This window comes from Myotis lucifugus, unplaced genomic scaffold (assembly GCF_000147115.1).
Source record: "Myotis lucifugus unplaced genomic scaffold, Myoluc2.0 scaffold_704, whole genome shotgun sequence".
In the NCBI taxonomy this organism is placed as follows: Eukaryota; Metazoa; Chordata; class Mammalia; order Chiroptera; family Vespertilionidae; genus Myotis; species Myotis lucifugus.
The window spans coordinates 93,811-113,638 of record NW_005871752.1 but is presented as its reverse complement, the minus strand read 5'-3'; the positions used below and the strand labels follow the sequence as shown (position 1 = coordinate 113,638).

Below are 19,828 nucleotides of genomic sequence, written 5' to 3'. Positions count from 1 at the left end.
AGTGAAACTGTTTTCCTAGCACTGACGACGTGGCAACTTCTGTCGGGTGGGACCCGGCCCACCCTGCCCCGGGCTCAGCGGCTCCCGTGAAGGCCGCTCCGGGGAGAACTCAGCCGTGAGCCGTACAGGGCGGCGTCCTCAGCGCCACCCGCAGGAAGCGCAGGCGCACCGCCAGTCCGTGCGTGTTCACTGCCGTTCACCGTCAGGAAGGGGGTTACTCCACAGGATACAGGCGTGTGTGCCTTAATATCAGCGACTGAGCACCAAGTGCCTAAAACTGAGTCAGCAAACTGAGGACGTGCCCGGACCAAACCTGGGCAGGGGTCCAGGTGGAACACGTGCTGAGTCTTCACAGGCAAACACGGGCCGGCAACGTGGCCACGCTGTGAGCTGTGCACAGGCCCTGCGTCCCTCACCTCACAGCAGCACAACCTGGCGTGGAGCTGGCTTTCTCGCGCTTTTTAAAACACATCGATGGCCAACAATTGGATAGTGGCCCAGTTAACACAGTGGTAATGGTTTTGTGATCATCATTTACCTAAAACCAAGTCATAATCTCTCCCTTAAATCTATCTTGAAGCAAAGTGGGGAATAAGAAAACAAGCTAGACGTTAAGTTCACACTACTTACCAGGGTTGCTATCGTTGGTACTCAGTGCAGCATCTGTGTCATTAATGTGATGAATAAAATCTGAAAATTAAGGAAAAACAGAGTTCGATAATCCTGAATGAGATGCTAAACTGATCACCGCTAAAGCCTTTTATCTGTAACGACCTGTTAAGGACGTCTCGGGGCAGCACTGCTGACCACGGAACCAGATCCCCTCAGCCACACACAGCTGGCCGCTCGGCCTCCTCCCACAGGCAAGTCCCTGGCGTCCCTGTCCTGCTGTGAAAACGGCACTTGACCGAGGTTCTTAAACATCCGCCAGAGGCTGAATCTAGGTAAGAGCCCGGGTAAAGATCATGCGTGCGCCTCCCCCTGCTCTCGCTGACGCATGTAAGCTGGTCACACCTTACAGAAGGGTCTAAAGTCCGCAAAAGGGAAAGGCAACCCAAGGGCCAATTGATCTGGAAAAGCACTTGAAGTTCACACCGCACAGCAGGTGCTCTCACAGACCAGGCCCCGTCGTCCTGAGCGCCCACAGCGCCCGTGCACCCCGAGCCCGCAGGTGAGGACCATGGGAGGCCGGGCAGGGCGGGTAGGGCCCGAGAGGCTCGCTTGTTCTGCGTGGTGCTAACCTTGTATAACCCAGGAAGCACTAATAAGCCTGTTTGATTAAAGCTTGAGAGAGGAGGTAAAGATGTTAGATCCGATCTCCAGGTCATAAAGTAGGTTAAACACGTGACTGGTTCGCCTCCATCGCACGCGTGTCAGGGCAGAAGGAGAGGAGCTTCGTGCTCTGGGCTTTCACAGCCTCTCCAGGGGTGGCCAGCGACCCGCGACGAGAAGCTGTGGATCTTCACGGCGGTCCCGACGCCCAAGCCACGCAGGCCAGGAGCCAGGAGCCAGGAGCCAGGAAAGCCCTGACAGGTGCCGGGCTGCACAGCATCTCCCCACGCCCAGCCCGGGAGCCTGTGCACAGCACTGTTTCCTGACTGAGACCCGAATGCTCTCAAGACCATGACTGGAGTTTGCTTCCCCAGACTCTACACGTCCAGTTCTTTAGTAACAGACACCTGTGAACTCCACGAGCTGCGTCCGTCGTACTAAAATCTCAGGGTAGAGATGGAAACAGTGCTTAAAGCGCCTGCTGGAGCTTAATATATTTTATATTAATTAGAGAATTGGAAGAACGTAATTGATTCAAAAATTAGTTTTTGCCAATGAGCATACACATTATATGAGATCATAACCACAGAAAACAAGCTGAATCAAGCGTATTTTCTAGAATTACACGTGATACCTTTTCTTTATTTATCCCAAGCCCAGAATTTACGGTGGAAACTGAACCGTGACAGGAGTTATTGTACCCGCAGTAACTGAACGCACGTGCCGTGGGTACTCACTAAACATGAACTTTCCGGTGTTAAACAGGAAGTTAGACATGAGCACCCAATACACGACCATGGCTCCGATGAGCGACACCAGGGAGAACAGCAGGCTGGACCACTGCCCGAAGGCGCCGAAGTAATGCCTGCAGACGTCGGGGAACTCCCAGGCCGCGGTGTCCACCGACGCTGAGGAAAGAGGAGGAGGATAAAATCAGGTGCCAATCCCACAGTCCACACTCATCTGTTCCCCCAGATGAACTCAGCATGTTTAGTAAAAGACGGCGGGCGTTACAGCACCCAACAGCAGATCACAGTAAGAAATAACAGAAATGAGAACACAGAACAAACACATAAAAATAAATGTAGGTCAATGGAAGAGGACAGATACTCTGAGAACAGAGAACGGTGTAGTAACATTGTGTCACGAATAAAAGCACATGATAAGCCCCGGCTAGACAAAACCCTTCGTAAAGGGATAGAAGGCGTCATGCTTAGATAATGAGGAGGAGAACAGTTTTCTTGGGTGATACTTTATACCACACATGCCAATTTAAGCTTCACACAACTGAGTTAAGAATTGAAAATATTAGCCTGGCCAGTGTGGCTCAGTGGTCAAGCGTGACCCATGAACCAGGAGGTCATGGTTCGACTCCTGGTCAGGGCACATGCCTGGGTTGCAGGCTTGATCTCTAGTAGGGGATGTGCAGGAGGCAGCGATCAATGATTCTCTCTCATCATTGATGTTTCTATCTCTCTCTCCCTTTCTCCCTCTCCCTTCCTCTCTCTGAAATCAATTAAAAAAAACACCTTTAAAAAAGGATTTTAAAAATTAAATTACAGAAAAGTTAGAAGACAGTGTAGAAACAGAACATGAATTACATGTTCTACCAACTGAATTACAATGGAAAAGATGGGCAGATATAAACAAACCCATATAATAAAAAAGCCATTCAAATACTGATGGGAAAAAATTGACAAGAAATAATAGATAAAGGGCTAATGGCTACATCATATAAAGAACTTGGCAGAGCTACAAGAGCACCAAGGGACTTGTGGGTAAAGGGAAGGGATATGAATAAGTAATACAATTAAGGGAAAATACACCACTGCTCAGTAGAGACAGAAAACAATTGGGCGGTGCCGGGCTGCTGACTCACACTGGCTAAGATTCAAGTGAATAGTGTGTGCCTGCTTAGGGCCTGTTACTTTAACACAATCCAAGAAGGTGTCTCCCTGGTCCAGGGTGTACAGGGATGAGTGGAGGAAATGAGCTGGTGTAATTTTTAGAGTTCGCTATAAAGGACACATGGCTCACATCTCCATATTTTTCTAGTTACAATTTCTACTTTTAGGAGAGACCAACATTTAGGTCTTTCGGTCGGGATAGGTCAAAACAAGTCACCGTTAACTGAAGAAGCATCATCGATTTCTAAGTTTAGTTCCTGCAAAGACCTCAGTTTACCAACGTGACTCTTCCTTCTAAGGAACTAACTCCAAGTGAGTGTGTTCTGCAGAGAACTCGCGGCCTCTCTGACCGCCAAGGCGGCCCTCGGTCAGCCCAAGGCCAGGAGCAGAGCAGCAAGCTTCAGGCACCACGCAGGAGGCACAGGCTGGCGGCTCCCGCCACAGGACGCGCTACGCCTGCCCGCCTGCCCTCGCTGGGCTGCGCTTACGTATGGTGGCTCGCGAGCGCAGCACCCGGTAGCAGCAGTACAGGGTCAGCAGGCCCATCAGCAGGATGACGCACACCCCGGTCGTGAAGCCCGCCTGTGGGAAATAAAATGCGTTAGAGCAGCGGTTCTCACCTTCTGGCCCTTTAAATACAGTTCCTCATGCTGTGACCCAACCATAAAATTATTTTCGTGGCTACTTCATAACTGTCATGTTGCTACTGTTATGAATCGTCATGTAAATATCTGATATGCAGGATGGTCTTAGGTGACCCCTGTGAAAGGGTCGTTCGACCGCCAAAGGGGTCTCGACCCACAGGTTGAGAACCGCTGTGTTAGAGCGAACACTCATGCTGCCATGTGACGCTGCCCAGAGTAATTATGATAAAAACCTGGTAAACAATGACGATGAAAACATTCTACTTCGTGTAAAATTAAGTATTATCATCTACTGTCTTTAAAAACATTGATGTGGATTATTAAAACCTCTACTGCAAGACTTACCACATAGGAAGAAAAAGAATTCAGGCTAAAATTAGGCTGAAAAGGACATTACCTGCTTTATGCCCCAAGGAATACTGAGTATCGAGGTCCCCATCATGGTGTTCCAGATCATGAAACTGAAAAGAGAGCGACAGCAGGGGAGGGGAGCTGGCTCCTCAAACGCTTTCATTAGAGAAAAGCCCTCAGCAGCTCCCGCACGCGCTCAGTCCTGCGCAGACGCAGGCGACTCACATGGTCACGAGGCTGGTGTTCTTCCCGGACCCCTCGGGGCAGCTCTGGAGTTTGTACGCGGAGCCCAGCGGGCTGTACACGTAGCGCTCCTCCGGGGCCGGGACCACGTGGTCCGGGGCAACCTGTGAAACGGACACAAACTGAGGGCCGCACAGCCACGCGGGGCGTCTCCTGCACGTCCAAGCGTCACGAGCCAATGACAGAAATCTCCCGACTCACACACTCGAGTTCTCCTTTAAACACAGTGAACGCCTACAGGAGCGAGCAGTGAGGACGGGACACGAAGAGCTTCCATCCGAAAGGAGGCGAGTCCCCAGCTCTTCAGTTTAGGGGAGAGGAGAGGGGGCCGGGAGACCGAGGTCAGGAGGCTCCAGGTGAGCCCTGGCCTCCCCGGGGGAACGTCAAGAAGGAGGGTGACTGGACTCCTAGTGGGGTGGTCGACCCGAGGCGGGAGGGGACTCCCTCTGTGAGGGATGCAGGAGCCGCCAGGGGAGGAGGAATACTGCGGGCAGACCACTCAGACGCTGTGGTGGCTGAAGGACAGGGTGGGCCAGAGCAGCTTAAGGAAAAGGCCACGCAAGGCTTCTTAAGGATGGAGGATGCAGACCAGAGGGAGGGGCCTGCAGAGGTGAAGGGAGAGAGGAGGGTGGACGGGGGCTCTCACCACAGAGCCCACCCCCCTCCGTCCACGTCCTCCCAACGCTGCCTCCTTCTGATGGGATTTAGCCCCCCGGCCACCCTCCCACCCCCCGAGAACAGTCCTTTGGAAACTGGGATTCTCGAAAATGATGATGGATAAACACATTCATTGAAAACGGTTGTATCAATTGCTAATTTTAGACCAACTGTTCATGTGCTTGGACACACCAGTCATCCCACAGCCCGTTCACAGGGCCCCCCGGGGTGTGTGCTCACTCAGTTTCCAGCAAACCACACACTGCCCGGCCGGCCCAGCCCGGCCACCGCTGCCTCCACAGGCAGAGCCTGGAGGCGTCTGGCCAGATCTGAAGATACTGGCTGCTTCTCATTCCCGGAGGCTGACATAATCCTGGTATGAAACCGCGACTTATCGCCACCACGAATGGAGAGGCCTCAGGGAGGAACAAGTGAAAAGCTGGGGAAATCATCTCCTCCAGAATGTTCTGGAAGCCCCTCCTTTGGCTACTATGCACGTGAGTACTGGCCCAGCCCTGCCCCTCAGCAAGTGTACAGAACGCTGCTCCCTCCTCCACTTTTATTATTGCTTATAAAAAAGCATCATCTTTTCTCCCGGAAAGTCTCCGCTTTTCTCTAAGCTTTGAAGTTTCTGAATATCTCAAATGTGCTACTTATAGGCAACCAAGTCACTTAAAACAAGTATTTTTGATCCTAAACTAGCAATATGGACCTTAGGAGATGGAGAGTCAGCAGCCCATGGCCTGTGGGCCCCCAGCACGGGGTGAGCAGCCTCCCCTACAGCAAACTCCCGCTGCTGTCGACACGGAGAGGCTGTTCGAGTGCCAGGCCCCGCAGGAAGGAGCCAGCGGGAGGGGCGGCGTGTACCAGCGAACCCGTCGGACTTTCCATGACGCCACCCTTGGAACGTGCCCAGCGAAGTCCAACCCCGGAGCCGCCCGGTGCTGCTCATGTTCATCCGACTCAGCCCGGGCGGCGTGGCCTTACCAGCGCCTGGTCCGCGGGAGCCGCGAGCCGGCTGTAGTAGTGAATCCTCTTGTTCATGGCCGAGGCGCGGTCGCTGACCCGCTGCAGGGCGTCACTCACGCTGACGATGTTGGTGGGCTCCACGTGGAAAGGCCTGCGGAGGGAAGGCACTTGACAAAGAACATCCTGGAGGCCGAAGACAAGTGCGTCCTGCCCTCCACGGAAAGGCCTCGGGCCAGGGAGACGGAGGCGCCGGGCAAGGCTCCCTCCCACGCGGGCAGGAAGCGCACAAAGGGAGCCTTCTCCAGCCCCTGCGCTTCTGCCCACGACGCCAGGCCGCTGAGCTGCCTTTTTTAAACTTCAGACATTCAGCAAGAGGAGGCAGAACACAGAGCTCCAAGCCACTATTACAAAGAAACAGAGCAGCTGTCAGTTTTCAACAATCAAACTCAGACGCAGCCCGGGATTCTCCCACAGAGCAGCTGGCACTGAGTCAGAGAAACCATGGACAAGAAGGTCCCTGTGCTCCTTCCTCCTGTGTGGCTGGGTCACCCCGGACCAGGCTGAGTGACCCACCGTCCCCTGCAAGGCTGACCCCGGGGACCGGCCAATGGAACGTCCAGACGCCAGCTCTCACTTGTGCCGAGTTCTACTTTGCTTGGAATTCGGTGATGCACCCTGGTATGCGAGCTCCTCCTCATACCCTGTCCCCCAAACTCAGATTCTGCGTTTCAATAATCACTCCAGCGCCTCCCTGAAACCCCCGTCTGCTCTCTAACGGCCCAGGGGTCCCCTTACCCCAAGGAGGCCAGGCAGAGGCACGGAAAGACTCCCTCCTCTGCGGATGCCCAGGCCCCGGGGCACCACGATCTGCACCCCACATGGTCAGGAATTTGCCATTTCAGGCGGGAAAGACCACCAGGGCTTTGGTCGTTGGTTCCGTGTGACTGCTCTGCACTCACGGCTCTGAAGGAAGCTTAGGATGCAGAGAAGAACGGAGTCATGTCTGAAGACACTGTTGATCTTGTGGGAAACACTTGGGAACCTAGGACTAAAGTCTAATTTCTGCTGTTTTAGAGAAACGGTGGATGGATGTGAGACGCAGTCTAGTCTCTCTAGTTAGCACAGAATCTCTGAATCTTTCTTTTATTATTTATTCCCCACTAAAGCACTTGGATATGGAGGGTACGTTCTACTTTAACCCAACACACATCGAGGTAGAGCCCTCACCAGTGCAAACGCATGGTGCCGGGACCGCGTGACCTGCTCTCTAAACTGGGCAGAGAAGCGAAGTGAAGCGAGTGGTTTCCATGAACCTCACGTGGACAGGAGGAGAACGAGAGGGTCAGAGGCGGAATGCACCGGCCCTGCTTACACATGAGTAGCCTAAGAAAGCGCCCCCCCCACCCCCCAGCATCGTGCTGTCCTGTGTGATTTAGACTAGGACTGTGACACCCAGCAGTACTAAGCAGCAACGTAGAAACATGATGTCTGCCCGGCTGGCGTGGCTCGGTGGTTGAGCATCCACCCATGAACCAAGAGGTTGCTGGTTTGATTCCCGGTCAGGGCACATGCCTGGATTGGGCACATGGGGCGTGCAGGAGGCAGCCGATCGATGATGTTTCTCTCTCATGGATGTTTCTATCTCTCACGCCCTTCCTCTCTTTCTAAAAATCAAAAGAAACATTTTAAAAAAACGTATGTCCGGGAGACGTGTAGTCACCCTGGGAGGTCGCATCCTACAGGGCTTCCTTGTTCTGCAGCAATGACACCCCAAAGTTCAAGAGGAATTACAGCTTCGATGTCGCCCTAGAGCGGGGACGGAGACCGCCCTGGCGCACCCACAGGACCAAGGAGCGGCACCGACAGAGGGATGGGGGCGTCCCACTGGCCGCCGTCGCTGAGACACGGTGGAGTCAGGTCTGCCCTGGGCGTGGGCTGGCGTCCGGGGTGCTGCCGCGCTGGCTGCCGGGCACCCACCCGGGTGCCACCTCTACCCGCTCAGTGGGCTCGGGTATCTGAGCGGGAACGACTCGGAAAGTTTCCCTTTTCCAACAGTTTCCATCGAGATGCCCTGTGCCTGTTCAAACAAATATCTGGGCATCTTTTCAAAACAGATTCTCTAAAAATATACAGCTCCGCATATTTTAACGGAATTATTGGAAACAGATGCTTAGAGCTTCATCTCACAGAGCAAATGCAGAACCTACATTTCCAAACTGAACTTGCGTTGGATCTGAAAACACTTTTACAACGAGTCGCTCTGCCCGGAGGACGCTGTTCGGGAGAAGGGCTGGAGGCGTGGGCTTTCACTGCCCAGGCTCACACGACTGCTTCCTCCCAGGACTTCCCACCCGCGGTGAGCCCGGCTGCCCACTGCAAAGAAGGCGTGAGACCTCACTAGACGTGACGTTCGTCTCGCATGCTATTTGTTTCCAGTCGCGCTGCAGAAAAAGGGCGTTTAACCTTCAGCAAGATTTGAAAAATAGTTTAGCTCATGACTCAAAATCCCACATTTTCATTTAACATCCTTATAAACGAAGGAACCTTACTTCTACCCGGCGCCTCTTCTAGCTTCTGCTGCTTGAATTCCGGAAGCACTTTTGGCTCTTGCACCTGCCTCCACCCTCCTGCCCACCAGGCTGCTCCTCTGAAGTTTAGGAACAAGCGTGACCCCAGGAAGGGTCACCTCCGGAGGAAGGCCCTGGGCTGAAGCTGCCCTTGTGCAAGGCCGACGCCCAGGCCCCCAACACCTGCCGACGGGGCCGTGCGTTAAAAAAAAATGAGAAGGGGATCAAGGATTCAAAAAATATCAGGCAATAAACACGCACCAAAACGTGCTCGCTGCTCCTGCCGGGCCCTGCGGGTCTGCCAGCGGCTCTCAGGCGGCAGGAGGAGCTGAGCAAGCGTCGTCCCAGTCCCCGCTGAGGGACGCCCTGGGACCAGGCCGCCTCTGATGCCCACGACATCCTGGCACAGAGCACTGCTCGGCGCCGCGACCCACACACTGTCCCCAGAGGCCCAGCCGCCCCCGGGTCTTTTGTTTCTATTGGTTCTCAAATCCATCTACTTTCCGTAGGTTTAACATTAGTCCTCGCGCACACAGACCTGCCCTGCAGCCACTGACGTAGGAACTGAGCGACCCCACGGAGGGTGGGAATTTACCAGCGATTTCAACAGACACTTTGAGGTGATTGTTGAATGAGACCGACGCGGAATTCACATGCGTCTGAATTACTGTGTGGCACAGTTAAACGCTTTTCAAAAATAAAGAAGGCATATTCAGTTATTACTGATAACATTATAAAGTGAAATCAAAAGTTTTAATGCACTGTTAATAAGTAAGAGGTAATTTTTCAAGGTTAATTATGACACCTTACAATTTTAAAATGTGCATTTTCATGGTTCATGATGTAGGTAAGTACACATACATAATCTCAAACGCACAGGCACACGCGTGTAGACAGGCAGCCACACTTCTTACAGACTGTTCCCATCGCTCTGAGCTGCACGGGAGGCTGACAAAATGCGAGTGCTGACGGCGCAGGCTCCTGACCTTGGAAAGCCAGGCTGCTGCTTCGCTGCGGGCACACACCTTCATCACCGCGTGTGGGCAGGAACTTCCCTGACCGTGGATCTCAGGCCCTTAACTCTTAGCTACATACAGACTGAAAAAACGCTGAGCTAAGAATGAATTTCAAATTCTCTTAGTGCAAGCCATGCCTTCAGATTTTGGTTTTAAAAACATGTATAAGTTGTTTTAATTCTACTGTCGTGAAAACAAACACTCTCTTCTCTTACGGCCACGAAGTGACGGGCAAGAGGAATGCGAGGGTTCTGGTGCTGTGTTCCTGCTGTCAGCCTAGCACGAGGCTGAAGGCTAATGGAAACGCCGGGAACACGAGGGTCGAGTTCAGCAGCTCCTGCAGGTCATACCAACCGACAGGTCAGTTCCTGGCCGCCCGGAAGCAGTGGCCCAGCACCTGGACGTCAGCTGTCAGCCCATCGGGGAGGCAGCCCCACCCGGACGCAGCCAGTGACACTCCACAAAGAAAGGCCGGATGTGGGAAAACTCCCCGGAGGGCACGGTCCCCCAGCGGCTCCTCCCTCAGCCACTGGACAAGAAGGTCAAACAGATCACAGGCGGCCCTGACCTCAATGCAGTCAGTTACGATGACCAGCTGGGTCTGTGGAAATAAAGAGCTGGTCTTAATTCTAAGTGAAGGGTCGGCTTCCGCCTGCAGCGTCCTGCCAATTACTCCCCTACACAAATCCATCAGGAGAATTTCTGGGAAAAAGTAGCATTTCGAGTTTCATAACCTAACTATGCCCCATTTTTAAAACAATTGCCAGAGAGAACAATGCCAGGCCAGCATTTTAACTAAAACTTCCTTTCCTAAAAAAACTGGAAATGTAATGAAAACGGGAAAGAATTCAGTCAGTCTGTGTAGAGATCAGTGTTACCTGTAATATATACATGTGATGCTTCCAATGAGCACGAAAACTGCTTTCTTCACTATCTGACTCCAGTTAGAGACACTGAAAACACAGAATAAAACGAGCTGCTCTTTAAATGGGCCCCAAACAGCCCGAGCCCTTTCCCGCCTCTCCCATCACTAAGGGAGCCGTAGGGATCTCCCGGCAGCTCTCCGGCCGGGAGCGGGGAAGTCTGCCTTGCCCCTGGGGACACAGCAGCAAAGGCCACCAAAGGGTCCCCCAGGTGACCAGGCTCGCTCTGCAGCCAGGGGGCTGACACTGCAGCCGCCGGACCAGCACCCCTTGCTGGCAGGACTCCCGTGACTGGCAGACCCGTCCCAGAACCACAGAACAGACCAAGGAGGCCAGAGTCCAGCTGCCACCTGCCCGACAGCGGGGTGCCCGCAGCTAATGCTCACCAACGACCAGGACTTCTCACCGTCATGGGTTTCTTACCTTCGGCCACGGTGTTTTTTTTTGGTTTTTTTTTTTAAGTTTCAGAATTTCCATTTGCTTCTTTTTGTATCAACAAACATTTTCCATGAATTTGGTTCTTGAGTATATTTCTCTCCACCTTTTGCTAAAAAGGCTGTTTCTGGTCACCCCGCCCTCTGGGTTCCCGCCGGTCTCTATTGCGCACCGCCCCCCATTCCTAAGCACGGGGGGCACCTCCTGCCCGCCGGGCTGGTTTGATGAGGTGCCGGGCGTGTACATGGGACGGAGTATAAGGACCTGGAGGCGAGGGCGATCCTGGTTTCATCAGGGAGGGGTCACATTTGCTTCATTTGCTTTGGGGGCCAATCCAAGAACCTGGGCGAGTCTAGATTCCCTTCGTCCAGTTTTGGGGAGTGACGCTGAGCTAAGTCTCGGCCATTCTACTTCCAGTTCCCTCGTCCTTCTGAGCGTACAGAGCCTGGGGCTTCTGACCCAACATTTGGGGCCTGGTCTCCCTCTAGAACAGTGGTTCTCAACCTTCTGGCCCTTTAAATACAGTTCCTCATGTTGTGACCCAACCATAACATTATTTTCGTTGCTACTTCATAACTGTAATGTTGCTACTGTTATGAATCGTAATGTAAATACCTGATATGCAGGATGGTCTTAGGTGACCCCTGTGAAAGGGTCGTTCGACCGCCAAAGGGGTCGAGACCCACAGGTTGAGAACCGCTGGTCTAGCCTGTCAGCGCTCAGGTCTCCGGCCTCCCAGTGAATGAAGGAGTGAAGGGCGGGCAGGTCCCTGCGAAGTGCTGGACCCTCTGTCTTCTCAGCTCCGTGGCTCTGAGCTGGCTCAGAACAGGCCTGGCCAGGTGAGCAGGCGATAGTTCTGAGCTAAAGGCTAAAGGCGAGGGCTGCGGGCTCCAGGGAACGGCTGCCCCAGCACCTGGAGGGATTAAAGGAGGGGCCTCGCTCCCTCCGGTCAGCCCAGGATGACTGTCCTGGCAGCAAGCCTCTAATCAGGGAGCATCTGCTCTGTTATCTGCTGGTCCTGGCTCCCCTCCCAGGCCCCAGGCCCCGAACCTGTCCCCCTCAGGTCACCTGTGCCTCAGGGTGACTGCCTGTCCCTGGGCCTCCCCTGGATGTGGGGTCTGGCCGTGGTGTGTGAGGCCCCCCCCCGCACATGCGTCTGTAACGAACTGGGGTCACTTTCTCGTGTTAATCTCTCAGGAAGATCTAAGGCTGGGCCCGCAGGCAGACCCCAGAGGAGAGGAGGGTCTTCCTCCCCCACAGCCACCCTCTTCCTCCCTCCACACACACTTCTCACCCAGCCCTACGCGCACCAGGCCAGCTCGGCCGGGATCCCTCTGGGTTCAGGCTTCTCCAAACACCGGGAATGAGGAAGAGGAGGGGGAAGAAATAAACCGCAGCTGGTTTGTAGGCAAAATAGAAACAAACAGAATCAGACAGAACACAGGCAGCAGGTGGGGGGCGAGGGGCAGGGAGCAGACATCGGGAAGAGGGGGAGATATGTGAGGATCAGAGAGGACAGGTTCTGACGGAGCAGAGCTCAGATCCCACTCCAGTCGTCACATCTCTGTGTTAAAGCCTCTCGAACCCGGGCCGGGCTGTCCCTTAAGCCTTTAGCAGACGGAGTGACACTGGGGAAGGTAAGAGAGTGGGAGGAGCAGCTGCAGAAAGGCGTCCACGGGGCGGCAGGAGGGAGGCCTCCCCAGTGATTATGCCCCTGGGGCAACGGGGCACAGAGAGGAGCCCCAAAGCCGAGGCTCAGGGGCTGGGGGGCTGGGGAGTGGGAGGAGGAGTTGGAGAAAACTGAAAAGGGAAGCTCACAAACCAACCAGCAGACCCCTTCCCAGCTGGTGTGGCTGGCAGCAGGGCCACCCAGAGCCGCGGAGGGAGGGCACGAGGCGGTCGGACACCAGCTCTGTGGCTACCAAAGGCCTGGAGACGCAGGACAGCCGCTGAGACCACTGCTCCCAGGGACTCCACCACCAGCAGCGCTGCCTGACCTTCCTGCGCCCGCCCCCACCTCCACTTGCCCAAACCAGGGCGGGATGGAAGCCCGCAGAGGGACTGCAGTTTGCAAAAGCTCCCAGGGCCCAGGCGATGCTGCCGTGCCTTCGCAGGGACAAGCGACCTCCTAGATGTGTGTGTGTGTGGGGGGGCTCCCGTCCAGGTGTGTAAGAGCCACTGTGATGTGCGTCCAGGTGTGTAAGAGCCACTGTGATGTGCGCGGACAGGTGACAGGACCCGGCTCCACCACAAAAGGAAGGGAGAGAATGACCACCAGTGACCAGCTCAGCATCAGGTGCTGTTTCCTACATTCGGTTAAAAACAGCAAATAGGCCAACAGGACGGCACTGTGCTGAGTCCACGCAGCAGCCAGCCGCGTGGCTGCGTATCCCTCGCCCAGGAGGCCGCCCTGCCCCGTCAGTCTGCAATCACCGCCAGTGGCACCAGGGAGGCCACCGCCTGCCAGACCCTGGCCTTCCCTCCTGGCCGCAGTCATTGGCTCCCTGGCAACCACCCCCTCGCTGTGTCCCTCCTGACGCTAAACCCTCCCGTTGGGCACAGCTCCGCAGAGGCCTTCCAGGTGCGCACAGGACGCGGCCGGGTCAGGATCGCTGGTGAGGCCGGTGAGAGCCTGGTTTCACTGGGTGGGATGCTGCTCTTTAGCAGCCCGACAGTTTCCCAAGCGCGGCTGTTGGCGGGCGAGTCCGGGAGCACGGGCGTGTTGTAGCTGTTCGGTATGACTGCAATGCGCTGCTTCAAATTCACCATTTCACAGGTTCGTGAAGATGAGGCTAAAGTAACCCTAGTTTTTAAAAGTTAATAACTAACAAATACACTACATTATAATACGATTCAGTTGGTCGTGGGATCTCACCAAAGTCATAGGGTCACTCAAAAATGACTGCAGTTCTCGAAATAGCTGCCTGGGCTGGTGCTTCTAATGCAGTGGTTCTCAACCTGTGGGTTGCCACCCTTTGGGGGTTGAACGACCCTTTCACAGGGGTCGCCTAAGACCATCGGAAAACACATATATAATTACATATTGTTTTGTGATTAATCACTATGCTTTAATTATGTTTAATTTGTAACAGTGAAAATACATCCTGCATATCAGATATTTATAACAGTAGCAAAATTACAGTTATGAAGTAGCAACGAAAATAATTTTATGGTTGGGGGTCAGCACAACATGAGGAACTGTATTAAAGGGTCGCGGCGTTAGGAAGGTTGAGAACCACTGTTCTAATGGCAGACACATCCCCTCAGGGTGTCTGACTTCTATTTTCATATGTTAAGTGAAGTAACAATGTTTTCAGGTACTCCCACATTTTCCTTCTCAGACAGCGTTTTCAATGTAAATTATTTCACAGGCAGATGAACATTCAATACTGCGAAGTCCGTACAGATATCTGCCTTCCCTAACACGCGCTTACCGAGCTGGTTATCCCATGATTGTAAGTCGCTGCCCTCTCCTTTTGCCAAGTTTCATTACAGAAAACAGATGTCCATGTCATCTCCAGGGTTAAACGAACCCTCCCAACTCCTGCCCGCTCACTGCGGCGGAATGCGGGGGCGCCCTGGGTTCTAGTGTCACAGTGGCCAATTACTTCTCATGGAACTTAGAGGTTTCAGAGAAGTTCCCAGCATCGCATCAGCGTGCATTCGTTCTGTCCTCCCTGATGTGGGAGTAGACAAGTGACAGGACAAGATCCGCTATCTCCTATCACGGCCACCCCACACGCCGCGATAAATTTCCCACGCGATAACCTTCCACTGCCACCTCTAGCTGCAGGAAAGACTAAGACCGTGAGGTACAATCACGTGCCGTATCACGGCGTTTGGACCACGACGGACTGCATGTATGACGATGGTCCCAAAAGGCTATCACGGAGCTGAAAGACCCCCCTCGCCTAGTAGCATCGCAGCCACCATGACATCACAGCACCACACGCTACCACTGCCTGCAGTGCGCAGCCCAGGAACATGCTGGCCGGGCTAATGGTCCAGGAGCAACAGGCTGCACCAGACAGCCTGGGCACGCCGAGGGCTAGACCGTCCAGGCGTGTGTAAGGGCCTCAGTGATGTGTGCCCGACGCACTTCTCAGAAGCCGTCCCGGGCGTTAAGCGACGCCTGACTGTCTCTGGAACGCGGGAAGGCGATATGGAGACTGGCTCAAACCCCCCTCGCCTCCGGGACTGTAACCACTGCGACCCTTAACAAAGTCAGGGTCTGCGGGCAAAGACCAGGGGAGCTTGCTGAGCTCCTGCGGGGTGTTCGTCCGACGGCGCCTGCCGACCCCACCTCGGCTCTCAGCCTCTCTGAGGAGCCGCCACTCTTCGCTCCCGACCGTCCCTGTAGAGTCACTCATACACACTGTGCTATGTTTACTTCATGGAGTTATTATTTCTTACCCGAACGGCGGTATGCTGTGCACACTGCCCTGCACTTCCCTTTTGTACCTAACGGAGAAGTGGAGGACTCGTTCTATTTTGATATGTAAGAAAGCCACTTCCTTCTTTCTAATGGGCAACAAGATTCCATTGTATCAACATGCCACATATCCGGCCTATAAAAGGACCTCCTGGTCGTTTTCAGTCTTTGGCGATTATTAAATACCGCGCCGAACAGCCTTGCACATGCACGACTGGCACTGAGGGGTGCTGGGAAGGAGGCACCCAGCCAGGAACCACCTGCACACCTCGGCTGGCTGTCTGGTGCAGCCTATTGGCCTGTCCAGCACGTGGCCGGGCTGAGCTCTATAAACTTTTGAATTGGCTGCTGGCAATTCGGGGGGGATGACGTTACATTAAGGGTTAAAATTTAAAGAGCAGGACGCCCCATGTTAGTCTTCCCACTGACAGCAGAAAAGGCCTTCTGTCACACGTCACCGTTTCCTAACCCTCGCACACACGTAAACATTTCCAAACTCTGAATGCACCGCATGATCCGGGACACCTTTCAGCCTCTGTGAGCCGGTAATTACTCCTGCTGGCAGGACAGGCAAGTGTCACCCCTGGTCACTCCAGTCACCAAAACGCTTGACCATTTAAGGAAGAAATAGGAGCCATGCTGTTGTTAGAAAACCTTTGGTGACACCTCCTGGAAAGATCAGGAAAGTGCAAGCATCAAAACTAAAGGTGTCAGTGATTTGTAAGAAAATTCTTTCAAGAAATGCTACATTATCAACGCTCTTAATGGTACAAAGAACAATTTTGTATTGGGGGGGGGAACACTGATTTTGATGACTCCAAAAAGTGATTTGGAAGAATCGTTCTAAATGAGGAGAATCAGAATAGTAATATCTTAACTGAGATACGGTTTAGATTTTCATTTTTGTAGCTGCACAGAAGATATGAACAGGATAAAGTGCCAAATAAGTCCAAGAGTTCCTTCAGTAAATAAAAAACAACACAACACAAAACTAAGCCCTAAGAGAATATTGCATCGAAAGTACCGGCCACAGTTTATCACAGGTTCTAAGCTGCACTGTATGTATGTACACAGTGCAACTAGAACCAGCATCTCAGATCTGAAGAAATCATCTTACTTTAGGTCCCTCAGTAGTATTTCAAAGTTTCTCTCGTATTGATTTTGCACGTTCTTAAGGCTATTCCTATGTATTTTATCTTCTTCCATTACATTTTTTTTCATCAGAATGCTATTTATTTTTGCCTATTTAATTAATAGCCACCTTACTGAATTCTCTTACTATAACAAATTTTCAGGGCATTCTTTGGGTTTCCCAAGTATGCAATGAAATAAGTTTAAACTGAAATCCTAAACTAATGTGCTGTAATTCAAGCCCCATGAAGGTCAGGATTGTGTTACTTTCAGTGTTCTATGCTCAGCACCTAGCATATTACTAAACTACATCAATGCATCTTCATCAAACTAACCCCTCCCCACAGAGATGTTGAGTTTAGTTGAAAAAGTCAAATATAAATGAGGAAATAGTATTCAGGATCTTACAGACCCTGTAAGAAACTGGGTATTTGATAACTAAAGCTCTATATGTTTGGTTATAATTAGTTCTATTTTAATAACTAAAAAACCTAATCATGAAATAAGTGTTTTACTTTAAACACTCACCTGTTGGGTCTTAGATCTGATGAGTCAAACTGGATATTCATGGGCCCAGGATGTACTTCACGGCCCGCCTCGGGGGCGAGAAGCTGCCTGGAATCGCTGTCCAGATCTGCCATTTCCTCCGACTCTGAGCACTGCAGCAGTCAGTCCTAGATGAGTCAGAAAAGATGGATCATTTAAAGTTTAATTAAAATTCATTTCACTATTAAGAAATAATACATTTGCATGCATTAGACACTAGAAAAATACAGGAATCTGCTGCAGCTATCTTAATGCAGTATATGCCTAAAAGACATTTATTTTATCAGAAACTTGAAGTTCCTGCTTATTTTTCAGCTTGCTAAAAAATAAGTGGACCAATCCCTTTCCAGTAATAAAACAGATTCGGCTATTTGAACCCATTTTCCTGCAGAAAACAACTAAAAATCAGGCCCACTGTTGGTAACAATAAGGAATGTTAGAGAGGCAAGTGGCTTAAGGGAGCTGCTTCCGCCCTGAGGGTGTTTGCTGCACCAGGGGTACTGGGCTGACCTTTTCAAGGCCAAGTGGGCTGGTGGCTCAGCTGGATGAGTGTTGTCCCAGGCACCAAAAGGTTGTGGGTTTGATTCCTGGTCAGGGCACATACCTAAGGGAAGCAACAGACCCATGTTTCTCTCTCTTTCTCTCTCCCTCAATAAACATATTCCTGAGTGAGGATACATTAAAAAAAGAAAGGACCCATACAATAACCAAAATTGAAAACTCAATGAATAGGTTTAAAAGTTGATGAGAAAATGAATAAACTCAACGATTAAATCAAAGAAACTATCCAGAAGTGATGGGGGGCGGGGGGCGGGGAGACAGAAAGTGTTGAACAGATTAAGAGACACGGGAGATGGAGTGAGAAGGTCTAACATGCATGTAACTGGAGAATCAGAGAGGAAATAGCAGAGGCAATATCGAAAGAGATAATGGCTGAGAAATTTCTAGAGCTCATAAAAGATAATCTGCAGACTCAAGCTTAATGAATCCAAGCAGAATTAACAAACGGCTCAGAAAGAGATTCCTTGTAAAATATTCCTGCTCACTGACAATGCACCTGGTCACCCAAGAGCTCAGGTGGAGATGGACAGTAAGATGAGTGTGGTTTTCATGCCTGCCAACACTACCTACATTCCGCAGCCCATGGATCAAGGAGCAACCTTGACTTTCAAGTCTCATTATTTAAGAAATACCTTTCGCAAGGCTATAGCTGCCATAGAGAGTGATTGCTCTGATGGATCCGGGCAAAGTAAATGAAAAACCTTCTGGAAAGGGTTCACCATCTAGATGCCATTGAGAACACTCACGGGAAGAGGTCAAATGCCAACACCAACAGGCGTTTGGAAGAAGTTAATGTAACCCCCAGGCAGGGCTGAGGGGTTCAAGACCTCGGTGGAGGAAGTGACTGCACGTGTGGTGGAAACCGCAAGAGAACGGGAATTGCAGTGGAGCCTGATCATGGGACTGGGGTGCGGCAATCTCACGGCAGGTCTTTAACGGAGGAGGAGTGCTTCTTAGGGACCAGCAGGGAAAGTGGTTTCTCGAGATGAACCAGCATCTCAGATTTGAAGAAATCTCCTCCTGGTGAGGACGCTGTGAAGACGGTAGAAATGACAACAAAGGATTCGGAATGTTCCATAGACTGAGTTGGCAAAGCAGTGGCAGGGTGTGGGAGCACGGCCTTCAATTTTCACAGTTCTATGGTGGGTGAAATGCTAAAAAAAATAAAATAAAATAAAAAAACACCCGCATCCCATGCGACAGAGAAATCATTAGAAGCGAAGAGTCAATCCCCGGCAAACTTCACTGCGTTAACAACTGTCCCGGCCGCCCGGCCTGGCGCCACCTCCGCCCTCACCTTGGAGGCAAAAACACCAAGCCCCGTGGGAGGCTCAGAGGACGGTCAGCAGTTTTTAGCAATAAAGTGTTCCCATTGAGATGTACGTTTCTAAGACATGACGCTATTGCACACTTCACAGACCACAGTGGAGTGTAAACATGGCTCTTACAGGGGCTGGGAAACCAAAAAGTTCGTGCGCCTTGCTTCACTGCGGCGGCTCCATCGGGCCCGCGGCGGCTCCAGGCTCTGCCTGAATTCTAGACGGAAGAGGTCAGGCCACCTCCCTACCCGGACACGCGCTCTCCCCACGGAGCCGGCAAAGCCGGGGAGGCCGGACCTGTCCGGCTGCGCCCCACCTGTGGTCCGAGCGCAGGACTCAGCGGCGTCCTCCGATCCCGCCCGGCAGCTCTGCTCCGGGGCAGAGAGGACGCCCCGATGCCCGCACCCAGGTCCCCTGCCGCCCCCCGTCTCAGCCAGTGGGCATCTCAGGTGACCCTGCCGTCCCTAGGCTCCATCGGGCGCCCACTCAGCCTCTGCCGGACTCGCTCGCACCCGCTCTCCGCGAGCCGCGCGCGCCCCCCTCCGGAGCGATCTCCGGTCGGGCTCGGCCTCACCGCTCCCGCAAGAAGCCACTGTTCCACCAAGAACTTCCCCGACTGACAGCCGGCGCCGCCGCCGCCAGCTCAGCCGTTCCGCCGCTTCCCCTCCGCTCCCTCCCGACAGGCGGGCTGCAAGATGAGGGAAGATGCTCTACCTGAGCAGGCCAGGCCCTCCGCCTCCAGAGCTCAGGGGGCAAGGTGGGAACCTTCCCCAAACCTCGGAACTCGGGGCAGCCCGGTTTCCTGTACCCGGGCAGGAAGGGGCCACAGCCTGACCGCGGGGGCCGGCGGGGAAT

General features: G+C 52.8%; 1 protein-coding gene across 12 annotated transcripts in view; it reads right to left on the bottom strand.

Moving 5' to 3' along the window:
• Positions 1-19,828, bottom strand: part of SLC38A9 (solute carrier family 38 member 9) — a 38,636-nt gene extending 18,808 nt beyond the window's left edge. For 3 of the 12 annotated variants that reach the window (XM_023746601.1, XM_023746611.1, XM_014447743.2), the window contains exons 1-8: positions 19,688-19,822; positions 17,076-17,221; positions 6,062-6,194; positions 4,400-4,521; positions 4,221-4,284; positions 3,668-3,761; positions 2,010-2,180; positions 631-690 (exon numbers count right to left, since the gene is read on the bottom strand). In XM_023746601.1, coding sequence (XP_023602369.1) covers positions 631-690; positions 2,010-2,180; positions 3,668-3,761; positions 4,221-4,284; positions 4,400-4,521; positions 6,062-6,194; positions 17,076-17,188 — 757 coding nt within the window. In that variant the 5' untranslated portion in view covers positions 17,189-17,221; positions 19,688-19,822. The other 9 variants (XM_023746603.1, XM_023746610.1, XM_023746608.1 and 6 more) reach the window with 9 other exon arrangements.